The sequence below is a fragment of the Astyanax mexicanus genome, chromosome 3, assembly GCF_023375975.1.
Source record: "Astyanax mexicanus isolate ESR-SI-001 chromosome 3, AstMex3_surface, whole genome shotgun sequence".
Lineage (NCBI taxonomy): Eukaryota > Metazoa > Chordata > Actinopteri > Characiformes > Acestrorhamphidae > Astyanax > Astyanax mexicanus.
Genome location: NC_064410.1, coordinates 35,616,249 through 35,631,278, shown reverse-complemented (window position 1 = coordinate 35,631,278; position 15,030 = coordinate 35,616,249). Strand labels below are relative to the sequence as shown.

General features: G+C 35.1%; 2 protein-coding genes across 2 annotated transcripts in view; both read right to left on the bottom strand.

Moving 5' to 3' along the window:
- Positions 1 to 3,132, bottom strand: part of col28a1a (collagen, type XXVIII, alpha 1a) — a 35,677-nt gene extending 32,545 nt beyond the window's left edge. The window contains exons 1-2 of the mRNA XM_007236460.4: positions 2,994 to 3,132; positions 2,005 to 2,152 (exon numbers count right to left, since the gene is read on the bottom strand). Coding sequence (XP_007236522.3) covers positions 2,005 to 2,125 — 121 coding nt within the window. The 5' untranslated portion in view covers positions 2,126 to 2,152; positions 2,994 to 3,132. The remainder of the gene's footprint in view (positions 1 to 2,004; positions 2,153 to 2,993) is intronic.
- A 7,053-nt stretch (positions 3,133 to 10,185) lies between these two features.
- On the bottom strand, positions 10,186 to 14,173 carry rpa3 (replication protein A3). The gene is made up of 4 exons (XM_049476424.1): positions 13,929 to 14,173; positions 12,152 to 12,226; positions 10,519 to 10,630; positions 10,186 to 10,427 (listed from the first exon to the last, which is right to left on the bottom strand). The coding sequence occupies exons 1-4, from the start codon at positions 14,025 to 14,027 to the stop codon at positions 10,348 to 10,350; spliced, it is 366 nt and encodes a 121-aa protein (XP_049332381.1). The 5' UTR covers positions 14,028 to 14,173; the 3' UTR covers positions 10,186 to 10,347.
- Positions 14,174 to 15,030: the final 857 nt, after the last annotated feature.

Below are 15,030 nucleotides of genomic sequence, written 5' to 3'. Positions count from 1 at the left end.
AAAGAATACCACTGCTGAAGCAAATTCATAAACAAAGTTTTGAATTTCATTTACGTAAATGGGAGCGAAAGAAAGGAAATGGCATAAGTTATTTGCTGCACTCTTAAAAACTATAAACTCTACCTCAGTAACTGCTGTGATTATATATGTTCTATATGTTACAGTATGTCACACATCTCTGCACCTTATCCCCACTATACACTTTATTATACCGTATCGGTACTGCACTGTCCTGTCTTTAAATTGTCTCGTCTTTTGTATTTATTGTATTTATTGTTATTTAGTGTTATAATTTTATAATTTTATGTTGCACTGTCGTCACTCCTGCACTTTATGTTGTCTATTGCTTGTGGTTCTATGTTGCACCATGGTTCCGGAGGAACGTAATTTCATCACACTGTGTACCTGTACTCAGATGTAATAACAATAAAAGCCTCTTGACTTGACTTGACTTGACTTATCTAACTAGCTAGCTAGCCCTGCTGAGGTGTTTGTGTCTGCTGGGATTAAACAATGTTACAAGTTAAATAAATAATTGCATTTTTGTAGCTAACTGTTTTTTGCATTAAAAGGCAAGACAAAAAACATTTAAGCTATATAGCTTGGTTACAGTATTTTATGGACTATACTGGACAGTAGTTTCCCTTCTAATTTAGCAGGTCTTGGTGCTTGGGAGTGAATCCTTCAACAGACTGTAATTACTACACAGATTTCTCTGCTAAAAACAGTTTATTCAGGTAAGTAAAGCACTTCCGTTTATTTACAGGAAGCTTAGATTGCCAGTATTTTTGCGCGGTTAGCAACAGCGCTAGCCACAGTTAGCAGCACTTAGCACAAGTAAATGCTGCCTGACAGCGCTACACTGAGGACCCTGAGTGTTTCAGTAAACCAGGGTGCTATCAGCTAGCAGTTCGTCCCATGTAGCTTGTTTTAACATGGTAAACATGCAAGCTGCTCCAGCCTTAGTGCTGGGAAAAAAACGTCAATGAAAATCCTGTATAAAGCTGTACTTCACTTCAGAGTGGTTTTACTGCTCCTTAAAACCTGACTGGTAAAATTCATACATAAGACGCACCAGATTATAAGGCGCACTGCTAATTTTTGGAGAAATTAAATGATTACGAAGTGCGCCTTATAGTGTAAAAAATACAGTAATTTGTTAAATGGTGAAAAACGTGGTAAATAATGCCAGTTATGTTGACACCAACATACATACTGGAATGCTATTTGAATTAAGATAGGTTACATTATGTGAATTTGGCATTTGCATATATAACCCAGTGTCCACTGAACATGTTGGCATTTTCTGTGAACGCTGAACTGAACGACTCTCAACGTTTACAAATAATGTGAGTCTCGTTCACTCCCTTGTTTTATGGAGAGCCTGCCGACTTCATATCTCCAGCATTATATCAGAAAACCACTGCTGAATGGAGCTAGATAGCTAAAAACACCAATTAAAAATATTAACTATCCACTTAGTCACAATATTCCTTTAGTTTTCTATGGTTGAATGATGTATTTTGCTACAGAAAACTTACCTGTATATTTCAATTTGTCTACAGCAAACAGGTTTTAGGTGGTAAAGGCGCTAGCATTACTGTTACAGTGAGCTAACAAGTTGCTGGAATTACAGTCAGAGTCTGTTTAAAAGGTCCATAACTGGAGTTTAAATGCTTTACAAGTGTCTGCAGTGCTGAAACAGTTGATAGTGTTCTGTGTAGAAGACATGAGTACAACTTTTCATTAAAAAGGTATATGATATGTTTATTTTGGTAGCAACAGTGATTGTGGGGTGGTGACTGATGGGTAAAAGGGGGGGTTTGTTAAAGTATAGCTGCCTATTTATTAATGGGGGGGGGGGGAATAAAATAATGTGAACTAGTTAATTTTTGGAATGATGAACTTATGAGTGTAAATTTGTTAATTTAGGTTTGTATGAACTAAACTTTGAACTTGTTCTTTTTAAATGTGAACTGGAATAACACGGTATAAACTTCTTACTTTTTGCTTCATTTTTGACGACCAGGTTCTCAACCTTCTGTCTGCCTCTCCGTCTGCTCTGTCCTCTTCCCCTCCCAGAGAAAACCAATAACAGGACACAGAGCACCCAGCCACACTGCATCCTGAGCTCTGACACACACCTGCAACCCTGGAGGCACAGCAAGCATTCAGTTTTTGTCTTATTTCATTTAATCAAAATAAAATCTCTCATTTCATTAAAAATCAAAATAAAATCTCTCATTTCATTAAAAAAAATCTAATTTCATTAAATCTCAAATATCTAAAAATGCATGTTCTACTGTTTGCTTAAAAATGTTAGTTGTTACTGTGTATTGAATACAGCAGCATAACAACAAACCAAGTCTGAGGCTGCAGCGTTTGCGCAACCAACACTAGAGGGCGCTCTTTCAACGTTTCCTAAACACTGATTCTAAGTGCACACCTTTTCTAATGCACAATATATTATTCTGAGACGTTCTCTCAAAATATAAGGTTTCAGACAAAAAAGCTCACTTACACCTGTATTATTCGTTGTCTTGTTATAATATACAATATACAATATCCACCAAAATATTTATATTATGATTAGCCAGCTCCTATTAGGTAGAAATATTCTCTTAAAAAACATGTACACAGTAGATTCAAAATATGTATAACAACATATTCAGTCAACATTATACGGTATAAGCAGTTAAATGTTTGGACATACATTCTCATTCAATGTTTTTTTTCCCTTCCTTTATGTACTTAATATTTACATTTTTCAAGATTGTGGATTAATAGCAAAGAATTAAGGGACCCATATGGAATTATGTAGTGAAGTTAAAATGATCTAAAAAGTTTGTTTACCACTTTTTGTTTACAAAATAATTCTACATGTGTCCATGGGTTTACGTTTAAAATTTAATTTACAAATATTTGACTGGTACTGTATGTCATAACTCCACTGATAAACCAGACTGAAATACTGCAGCACAATGAAAACTTACCTTTATCTAGAATAAAGTGTGTTAGTTATGTCCTGAATAACTCGTTCATCCGAGTTAAGTGATAATCCAGAGAGTGGGTTCACTCAGAAGCAGAGAGAGAGAGAGTAACTGAACAGCCATTCAGCAGTGAGGTGAGGAGCAGAAAGGGTTATTATAGAGAGTGCGGAGAAAATTCCCATCAGCGCCATGAAACAGCGCTCCTAGTGGCCGAACCAGAGAAGTTCTGATTTCAGCTCTGACCATCTTTTTTTCTGCTCATGGAAAATCTATTTCAGTGTCTATATCAGTGACTTCACAATGTACTATTCGAAATCTGTGTAATAAGTTTAACTGATACAGCTTGGTTAATCAAAAGCTTGGTGGTCAAAGCTGGTCAGGGTGATTTACAAGACAGGTCTATGTGAAAGCATGTCTTATACTGGTTAAGACAAACACGGTTGGTTAGGCATTATTAGTTGTCACCCATTTAGATTGTTGTAGTGGTCAAGCTGGTCATATCAATTTGGGTGGTCAAGCTGCAACATTAAAAAGCAATTGGCAAATTAGACAAAACACATTTAAAATAGAGATGTAAATGTATATATGAAACAAAAACATCTGCCAATGGGGTAATCTAATTTTTCTTACGAAGATTTCCCAAGTAATCATAAAATTTCAAAATGAGTAAAGTAAAACCTAAATCAATTACAAAATCACAATTTGGACACAAGAATCATAATGCCTTGGCTAGTTACTTTTTATGTTGAGTTTTCTTTATAGATTTAAAATCCTCATAGAAAGTTAAAGGTAGAAAGAAAATGCAATAGAGTGAACAGTATGGCATACAGCACTGATGGTAAATGTCAGAAACTGCCTGGGGACACACCCAGTATGCAAACGAATGGTGCCATAAGCCAATAGAAACAGACTAAACTGTGGAGTTGATATAAGATTCAACATAAACATCTCTGTTAACTAATTCTCATACACTCAAGAATGTCTATGCATGGCACTATTTCTCTATATTGCCCTCCAGTACTGTGTGTGTATGGAGAAGCTGCTGGGTAAACCAGCTATTGATCAAAAGTTTGGGGACACTGCTCTATTGACACATTTGCATTCTACCATTAAGCAGCACCTTAGCAATGATGTAGCAACCACAATGGATACCTTAGCAACCAGTTACTAACATCATAGCAACCAATAGCAACAACTTAGCAACACCATAGCAACCACCACAGGTACCATAGTAACAGCTTGCAACCACTTAACAACACAATAGTAATTACTTAGCACATCATATCATGACATGGGATACCATAGCGACTGGGGGAGCCATTCCTTTAGGAAACGCACTTTTCTAGTTGTCAATTCTCTCAATTTCTATGGTCAGTGGCTATAGACACAGTGCTTTTCTGTACAGTTTTATTAAAAGTGTTTTAACACGTTTCTTTCAAAGGAAAAAGCCACAACGATGCTACTGTGTGTATTTATCTGTTAATAAGTAAACATTTTCCAGTGTGTTTTCATACTTTTAAATAGGCACAAACAGCAGTAAGGAAAGAACCTGACAGTGTGGTATCTGATCTAAAGCTAAGCCAAGCCATTACATGTGTAGTTAGAAGTAATGCACTGTTAGGATATGTCCCATTTCTAAACTGTACTTAAAATGTCACCAGTAGAACTAAACCGTAAAACTTCCTTCGCTGGAGGGTGAAGGCCCTGCTTGAGAATTTACTCTTGTGATGTGTGCAACACTTCCTTTATTGAATGAGAAAGATGGCTGTTCAGTAAAGAATGAGGTTCAGAGTGGAAATGGATGTTTTTCCCATCACTCATGTAATGAGTCTTCTGACAAGTAAGATTCCAAATGCCATGAATTCCAAATGCATAAAAAGAGAGTGAGAACTGTACTACAGTTATTTTTGTTGTATAATTTCCCTTTATTTACACATTTAAAATTCATAGTGCATATTACAAAATTAAAAGTAAAACTATTAATTTATAGGTGTCCTTGCGTTTTGCTGTCCAGCCATTCACACAAATTCACTTATCTATAAACAATAATGTTATGCCGCATTTATGATGTAATGAAGAGGTTCTTATGCCTTCAGGGGAGTCGAGTGCAAAAATTGATGATTTTTTTGTTCTCTCCATGTTTCACAGAACCTGCCAAAGAATAACACGTCAATCTTGTTATAAACTTTAAAAAAAAAAAAAAACGATTTGAGGGTAAAGGCAATTATTTGAATTATTATTATTTTAGGCATTGGTGAAATAAAATTTAAACTGTAGATTAAAAAAAAATCATCAATAAAATGGGATTCACTATCATTATCGAGTCAAAACCACAAATTTTTCAGTTCTCTATAGAATTTAGAAAATCTTAATAACAGGGATTGTGGAGTCCTGTCCAGCAGCTTAGTCTGAAATATTTATTTGACCACATCACAAGATCTGTATGATGTCAGTAGATTTCTACTACTAAATTCTACTGAATTATTTAGAGAATATATATAAAAACCCATTTAGAACACAATTTGTATCTATTTATTTATCCTTATATCTTGAGTCTTTTCTGCACATGGTCTAAATGCAATTAGTGCTATTCCCAGCAGTGCACTGAGCAAATCAGATCTCAGTTGATGTGTATTACATACCTACGGTATGTTTGCAAAATTCTCATGTCGTAATACTGTAATGCCATAAATGCCACAGTGTTGGTTCAGGAGTTAATCCATGTCTTTGGTAAAGCCCTGGCTGGGCATTGTGCTGTGCAGCCTGGTGTCTACAGACTGGGCTGAGTTAAAATAACAGAGCCTGACGGCAGCGGCCATGCTAGCGCTGGGACAGTTTTGTGGGAGGGAATTTCCTGGCTCAATTCTTCTCAGTGATTCTGTGAGCAAAAGGAGAAGAACAACAGGCAGAGGAAGTGTTTACGGATCTTATGAGTTACATGATGATAGGCCAGCTGACTGGACTTCTCTCATACTGACCATACTGTTGTTTGTGTTACTGTGCCTTTAAAACTGATACATGTTAATGACCTTAGTAATGACTTTATTTAAAAATGACTTCAGTAGTAATGACTTTACTTAAAAAAAAAACAGCTCTGTCTGAAGGCTGAGGCTAAGGCTGCTAATCAAGCCAATCTGCCAATTCTGAAATAACGTAGCATGAAATGCAATGTGTTGCAAGGCATAGTGAGGAATATATACTTAATTAGCTAAATGTTTGAGCTAGAGCTGCATAACAGATACAGAGGTTCAAGGGTTCAAACAAGATCTTACACGGACCTGTGACCTGAGAAAGACTTTTGCCTTTTATAGGTTTGTTTAAATGCAGTTTAGTGCAAAATGATTACCTAATTATAAAGCCTACACATTGTGAATATTATGTTATTTGTTGACCTTTATTGGCCTACCATTTTTATTTGGTTACTAAAAATATTAAGAACATTCATAAAATATACTTAATGTTAGAAAGACTTCAATTTCAATTTCAACAAACCATGTTACTGACTTTATCATACTATTTAGGCCTATGTATTTTTATTATCTTGTGTATTATCTTAAGTATTACACATTTCAAGAAGGCCTATTCGTCTTGAAAGGGGTCACGACCTTAAAACACCTGGATTTTGCTGCATCTTTATGGTCTCTAAATGCATCTCTAAAGGTGAGACATTTTTAGCTTTTTTCAGCTCAAACACTTTGGGAATGGCACATAGTCAGATTCAGATCTCAAGCAAAATTCCACAGAAATACAGCCCAAGGCATATCATCCAGAGACGTCAAGGCACATGCAGCTGGTGTGACCTTATTTTTCTCTTTGCCTTTGAGCGTGTGTACCAGCAGCAACTGCAGTAGCATGACCCTCAAACTATTAAACTTTACTCAGTATAGTGGAAGGAGAAAAACACAATATCTGACTTCAAAGTCTCGTGTATATATCTGCTCCGCTGCTGTGCGACACCGGGAGACAGTTTTACTTCTCCACGTGCTTCTGCTCATGACCTGCAGGGATGGAGTTTTGTTGAACCCGTTCGCTCCATTTGTTAAATATGTCAGAAAGCGAAATGGAAACGCTGGCCGTGTCACAAGTCAGACAGGACGGCTCATGCAGGGCAGGACACACCTGCACACATACAAGTGCCGAGAAAAAGTATTTGTTTTTGCTTTTTTGTCATACTTAGATTTTTTCTAATATTAAACAAACTATAATATCAGACAAAAACACTGCATGGCCAAAAAAAGTCGCCACCTGGATTCAACTAAGCAAATGATGTGGGGTTGATGCTGCAGTTGGTCAGGCTTAGGTTCAGCAACAGTATGTGCTGAAAGAATGAGGTCAGCTGACTACCTGCATATACTGAATATAGAGCAGGTTATTCCATCAATGGATTTTTTCTTCTCTGATGACACGGCCATATTCCAAGATAACAACGACAGGATTCATGGGGCTGGAGTTGTAAAAGAGTGGTTTAGGGAGCATGAGATCATAATTTTCACACATGGATTGTTCTCCACAGAGTCCAGACCTTAACCCCATTGAGAATATTTAGGATGTGCTGGAGAAGGCTCTGTGCAGCGGTCAGACTCCATCATCAAACTGCAAGATCTTGGTGAAAAATTAATGCAACACTGGATTGAAATTAAGAAATTAAGGTCAGTCAATCCAAAAAATTCAAGAACTTTGAAAGTATCCTCAAGTGCAGTTGCAAAAAAAAACACTCAAAAAAGTTAAGATGAAACTCTCATCAGGTATGCCCCAGGAAAAGAAGACCAAGAGTTTCCTCTGTTGGACAGGATAATTACCAGCCTCAGAAACGAAAAAGTTAACAGCACCCCACATACAAACCACCTAAATGGTTTCTTTAACACATTAACATAGTTCATTCAGTGTTCCTTCAGTATTAATTTAAAATGTAGGAAAAAAACTCCATTATAAAAATAGTGAAAAAGGGATGATGATTATGGAAGCACTAATGACACACTTGAGCCAAAGCATTGAAGACCCCAATATGTGCTTTGAAATGACTTTCTATCCTTTCCTGTCTATTCTTCCACTTTGTAAAGAGAACCGAATGCACTGACCACCCAAGATCCCACACCTCAACATCATTGAATGTGAAGAGAAACAGAAAAGGGGAGAAGAAGAAATGCTTTGGGGGACCGTACAAACTCTCCCTGCAGATATCTGCAGGAAAATCAAAGTCGAAGTCCCCCAAAAAATACAAATAATAAGGTACTCTCAGATTTTTTTAACAGAACTGTATGTTTTCCATGTGGCTCAGGATTGGCGTCTGGAAGACGTGTGGTTGGTTTCTAACTAAGGGAAGATAGAAAGGTGTTTGTAAGCAACACATCGTTGACTGATTGCACCAGGGAAGATGTGTTTCCTCATAAGGAAATGTAAAACAACTTAAGATGTTAAGTGGGGTTAATTACACTGACAAATTAAACCTAGACTCTAAGGCTGGTTTCAGAAGCAAAGTGGAGAAAAATCGCTCTACCACCATCCTTCTCACAAGCAGTGACAGACAGTAGCATTAGGCCTGGACTTGCAGTAATATGGCAGCTGCTCGGCCTCGGGCCACTTCTCACCAACCCAGCGAACATCAGAGTGAAAAATTTTCTGCCTATGATACGAAAACCTGCACTGTGCTATTAAAACACACTCCCGATCATTAGCTGCTACAGTTTACGATGGCGATTTTATCAGATGAAGGTACTGTAATTTGTGTTATCACCTCAGGAGTGTGGAACATGATGACTTAATTGAGGCTTCACATGAAAGTATTTAGTATCTTCATCCCCACCAGGTGGTTTGTCATATGAGGTGATGGATGTACTTAAGAAATTCATTACTTTTTCCACAGCATACCAGGTTCCTTTTCTAGGAGCGAGGCAAACTTTCCTGCAGTTGCTTAAAAAAAGAGCCACTGTATATTCCGATGACATAATCCCATAATCCCATACAGTTTATGTGTTGGAAAAGACAAGATCCAGTCCTTTACTGAAGCAAATTTTAATTTTGTAATGCCAGTTCTGTATCTCTTAGTATAGAAACTGCGTGTGAAAAATAAAAGAAATGCTAATTTTACTTTTTAACTGCATTTAGTTAGTAATCAGTGCAATCTTTTGAGATTCTATAGTCTAGTCTTTTTCTTGTAGCTTATCTCTTATGCCCCATATAGGAAAACACTGCACTGATTTTAGACTTGATAAAACACAGTGGATCAACACCAGCAGATGACATTACTCTCCAACCCATCACTGACTCTCAGTAAATTTAGCATTTCATTTGGAAATCAAGGAATCCGAGTCAGGAGTGGAGAGACACACAGTGCAAGCTGCTTGAGGTCTAGTGTGAGATTTTCACAATCAGTGATGGTTTTAAGAGTCATATTATCTGCTGGTGTTGATCCACTGTGTTATATTAAGACCAAAGTGAGTGCAGAGTTTTCCTAGAAAATCTTACAGCATTTCATGCTTCCGTCTGTTGAGAACTTTTATGGAGATGCGGATTTCATTTTCCAGCAGGACTTGGCACACTGCCAAAAGTACCAATTGTTTTTGTCCAATATTATAATTTTCTGAGACACTGATCTTTTGGGTGTTTAATGGCTCTAAGCCATAATATTCAACAATGATAAGAAATATACGCTTAATATATAATCACTCTGTGTAATATTATATAAAACGTAAGTTTCACATTTTGAACTGAATTACTGTGTAATGTAACTTTTCAATGATATTCAATGATGCACTAGTATATTAATTTGCAAGACTCCTGAGAAGGTTCAGCTTGATTTTTTTAAAAACCCACTCAGAAAGATCTTAAAAAGATACCCGAGGTGGTAAAAGGAAAACAGTCACCACCAAAAATGATTTTCTTCTGGGGTTTCTGCTATTTATCATTTAATATGTATGTAAATCTTAACAGACACTGGTTGTTTAGGAGAGTAATGAATGTCTATATATATTTGTGTATTTATACCCCTGATTTACATTACAATCACTGTTAAGAAATTTAAGCTTGTAAGTTTCACACCAACCACCCACTAAAGGAACGTTTACATCTTAATTCAATTGAGAAATAGTATTTAAAAAATAAATAAAAAAATAAAAAAGAACTACAGGATTTTTTCTTTTTTCAATTTGGACAAAACACACGTCAAAAAAGAAAAAAAAATCCACAAATAAACATGTAGCTTTGAGCAGACAGCATTTTTATTTATTTATGTAACAAAACATTCAACTGTTAAAAAATTAACAGTTTCAACTTATTTCCATAGAGAAAAATGAAGAACACAAATAAGCTAAACACAGGTAGAACAAAAACAACAATAAAAGAAGAGTTAAATCACTTTTTATCCACTAGTTGCTCCAAATGGGTAATACTGAGAAAAATCTTGAATGACTTTGAGGGCCTCGTTGTACAGCTCCAAATCTGGATGGAGGAAATAATAAGGAAGTGAGTGAGCTGTGAGAAATTAGGTACTGTTGGAGAGTTACATAATAATTCAATATGATGTGCTTACCAAAACTAATCCCCTTTTCCTCTCTGAACATGGTGTATGCTGCAGCCATGATTGTTCCTTTGTTTGACACCATGCCAATAACTTCCACAATTCCGCTCAGCTCTTCATCCAGCTGAAAGATCAAAACAGGAAATTAATGTGAAATGTCTTTAGTCTCAGAGCTGGAGTCTCAATAATTATTTAAACAAACATGAATTAAAATGAGAATTTCTTTAAAAAAAAGAAAAAGAAAAAAGTCTAACTGTTTGGTTCAAACTGTTCTAATAAAGTGACCCCAATAAACTCTCCTGGTCAAATAGAAATCAATGACTCGGTTAGAAAAAAAGAAAACTAGCAGTGAAAACTAAAAACATAAATTATAGACACATATATTTACTATAAAACTAACAAACCTGACAGACAAAACTACTGTTAACACCCTTAAACTGATAGAAACCACAAAAAAAAAAAGTCTGTAATCATAAGTAAATTCCATATACTGTCAAAACAAAACTCCAGTGGTTTTAAAATGGATAATGTACATCATGCTCATCATTAATAAAATATATTGCTAAATATTATAGCAATTTGATGAAATGCTAATCACAGTATACTGATCTGAACAATACATACAAACATACATACACTCATACTTTAAACAATACATAATACAATATAATTCAGCACTTACGTACAGTAAGGATGCGAAACATTTCATAAAATAATCATAAACTCTAAGAAAGACTAACAGTCAATCACTTTGTCCTGTTACGATAATTACACTATTGATTTATCACACAATATATTGACATGTACCAAATATTGCCTATATAAATATTGACAAATTATTTTATTGAAATAATTTCTGCCACTATATATTTTCCAAACAAAAACTGTTAATGTGACAAGTCATACAAAGAAATACACAGTGACTGTAGTATGAGAATAAAGATCAACAGTTAGTTGGACTTAGTTGCAATTAGTCAGTGGCGAATACATCTTACTCCACAATACCCTACAGTTCATCTTTATTAGTTCTGTACAGTTTTAAACACTGACTTTTCTATTAACTATTACCCATGGTGAGTTAAATTAATGCAGAGAGCTGCTGAGGTGAGTTTGAACAGGCTTTACTTCTTCATTAACATTACTAACATTAGTTAAACTGACATTAGCTGGATAAGTGTTAGAGATACTGTACACTGTCCACTTCATTAAAATTTTAAAAATATGTAATAGTTACTACAGACTATAGTTACAAAAAAATCTTTTTAAACAATTATTTCAGGGAGGTTTCTCCTTGGAAAAAAGTAAAATAAAAAAGTGAAAAATAGATACAAGTATTCTAGAATCTCCTGAAAACAACATCCAGTCTGTGTGAATGTTTCCTATAATATACTTTGTAATTTTAGGTTTAATATAGGTACATCAAACTATCAAAATGTGCCGCAAAACTGGTCTTGGGGCCTAAAGGTTTAGCTGTCCTTACCAGTAGGAAGTACAAATGGAGGGCATGACAAAAATAATCACGACTAATCATACCAATAATCGACAATCATCAGTTAAATTAACCAAAATAGTCATTAATTGCAGCCCTATTTTACACTCATTTAATTAAGTGTTTCAGCATCTGCAATGAAATAACTGCACCTACTGGTTCGTTGAGTTCCACTGATGCCGTCTTTCCCTCTCCGTCGGTCATTGTGAACGACTTTCCAGTAGGATGGACCTTTTAAAAAGAGGACATACATTTTAAGCAAGGTTTTAAAAGCAACATACATTAGAATGACACAACAGAGTGAAGGCTGGGGGGAAAACAGCCTTTACTAGATGTTAGGGACTTCGTGAGGATTTGACACATGCAGTGTAAAATACGGCCAATGTGCGCCACCTAGTGGCGCTTCTAGAATAGGGGGAAAACAGTTTTCCATAGACACAAAACAGTAAGGTAAGTACATAAATAATACCTTTGACATTTCAGAAGATAATCATATTGTAGGGTTAAGAGGAAACCTTGAAGAATTTAACACAGTCTCTCAGCTGTCAGCTCTCTATGTACTCTATGCCAAAGCCTGTCACTTTATGTTAAATATACATAACTAAAAAAAAAAAAAAAAACAGCCAATAACAGCTTTGACTCCTCTGGGACAGCTTTGTTAATCTGACCTCATTTAGCCACAAGAGAGCATCATTTCCTGTGTTTCAGTTATCTAATGAATAAACTTAATAATTAGGTGAAAAACACACATTACATTTATACATTTAAATGTTATAAAATCAGAGCTGGTCCATTAAGAGTTGTGCATTTTATTTTACTTTTTCTGAATCACATAATAGAAATGTATGAGCCTTATTGTATTTCTAATAAATACAATTTTAAAACTTCATATACACAGGACCTGTCAGTACCAGTTTGGACTCTATTGAAAGCTATTCCAGGTGACTCTAGATACTTTAAAGAATCTAAAATATAACACGCATATTCTGGTTTGTTTGACACATTTTTGTTCAATAAAAAAATCGGTATCACTTTAAAATAAGGTTCCTTTAAAAAGGATTTATAAACAGTGTACAAAGGAGTTGGTTATTAAGTAAGTTATAAAAAAAAGCAGTTACAACATGTAAATAGGAAGGGCCACAGTGGCCTATTGTGTACCAAATAGTAATTCCAAGTACACTTTTATACTGTTAAACCTCAGATCTTACTAGAACTAGAATCTTACTTTGCCTTTTCCATCAGTCATTATTAACATTTTGTTAATATTTTTTTAATTTTACTATAACAACATATTAAATGACTAAACTGAATTTCTATATTATTTTATTAGATATGTTTAAAAAAAGTTGTTTTTACTGTTGTCTTTCTATTTGTGTGTTGTATGTCCTTAATGTTTTTAAAGTGTTTACAACTTGTAAAATGTATAACTATTAAAAAACTCCTTTATAAACCCTTTATAAAGGATCCTTATTTTACAGTGGTACCAGCAATTCCATATGTTTTCGTCATAGTATGGATGACTTTAGTATTTATATATACAATTCAGACTGGTACTGTTGTCTGACTTTTTAAATTTAACTAAGAGAGGACTAACAATATTCCATTGCTGTCACGATTGTATTTTGCTTCCATTTCCCATTTTGTTTAATGAGAACACATTCTGATATAACGTTACTAATTCTGACTAAATTTCAGAAATCTGCATTAAAATAACTGCCCAGCATTACGCTAGTTCACCCTGTCTTTATCTGAATACACTGAGAAGCTGCGGGGAAAGTCCTGGACGTTAGTTATAGTTTAGTATCTATCGGGGCAGTCCTAGTGATTTTTTCCTGATTCACAGCACAGATAAATTATTTACTGCTGCTAAACACTGAAGTCTGATATCTATTAAAGTGATTAAAGAGTCTGATAGCACCCGCTCACTCCTCACCTTCTCCACTCGTCCTACGAAGCACACCGGTCTGTTGACGTGCTGAGAAATCATCGCCGCGTTTATCCTGCTCTTGGGAGACTCGAACACGCCCGTCATTTTCAGCGGCTTAAAGAGGGTCTAAATCCGTATTTCAAACTAAATAAACTTAAACTACTGCCTGAAAAAAAACACTGCGACTCACAAACACAAACCGCGCCAAAAAGATGTCAAAAATTATCCCGGGAAATTCTGACGTACTTCCTTTTTTGCTTCACGTGTTTCCGAGCGGGTCAAAACCCGGCTCAGCACTTTAGTTCCTACCCGAACATAAATTCACAATGTGGCTGATATTAATGTTATTAAACTGTTTTTACCGTCTATAAAAATTATAATGACAATTTAATGGCAATAATATGGAAATAGTCATACTACATCTACTACAGCAACTTTACTAAATGTTTTGCCTTCTACTGGAAATTATAATACAATCTTGAATGTGCTCACTTTAGAACTATATATAAAATTTAATTATATTAAATAAAACATTATTTGCATGTATAACCAATATGTGCTGAATAAAACATGTTTATGTATTGCTGTTTTGATGTTAAATGCACATGCTTTGTATGTATAACCTATTTTTTTGTTATTAAACAGTTTTTTAAAACTGTTTACTGTAGAAAAAAGAAAATATGCAGTTGCGTTTGCTTTGCTATTTTAGAAAAATACTTTTCTACTTTTGAAATGAAAATCCTAGACAAGTTGTTCGTTACTATTTGATACTTTAGCCAATTAGTTCTTTTTATCTCCAGGATACGGTCGCGGGCTCCCTCTAGCGTTTACTAGTCATTTCGGATTAGACGAGGGAAGTAGGAAGTGGGCAGGTGTTCTGTCGAGTTGTGCTACCTTGTCAAACCGTGATACCCTAGTACTATTTATTGATTAATAAGTTAAACATGCAAAAACAGCACCATATTACAAACATTATTAAAAAAAACTCTCAGTAGAAGTCTAGGTATGATATGTGGATAGGCTAAATAAATGTATCAGGTTAAGTTAAAAAGTTAAAGGCATATACGTGATTAGAAACCGTTTTTATAGTGTTATAGTTTATTATTAT

Excerpts from the sequence above, each read along its gene's own strand:
- rpa3 (XM_049476424.1), bottom strand. The coding sequence starts at position 14,027 with ATGACGGGCGTGTTCGAGTCTCCCAAGAGCAGGATAAACGCGGCGATG. Across the intron at positions 10,631-12,151 it reads CAGTGGAACTCAACGAACCA|CTGGATGAAGAGCTGAGCGG; the intron begins GTAGGTGCAGTT and ends TTGATCTTTCAG. Across the intron at positions 10,428-10,518 it reads GGAAAAGGGGATTAGTTTTG|ATTTGGAGCTGTACAACGAG; the intron begins GTAAGCACATCA and ends TCCTCCATCCAG.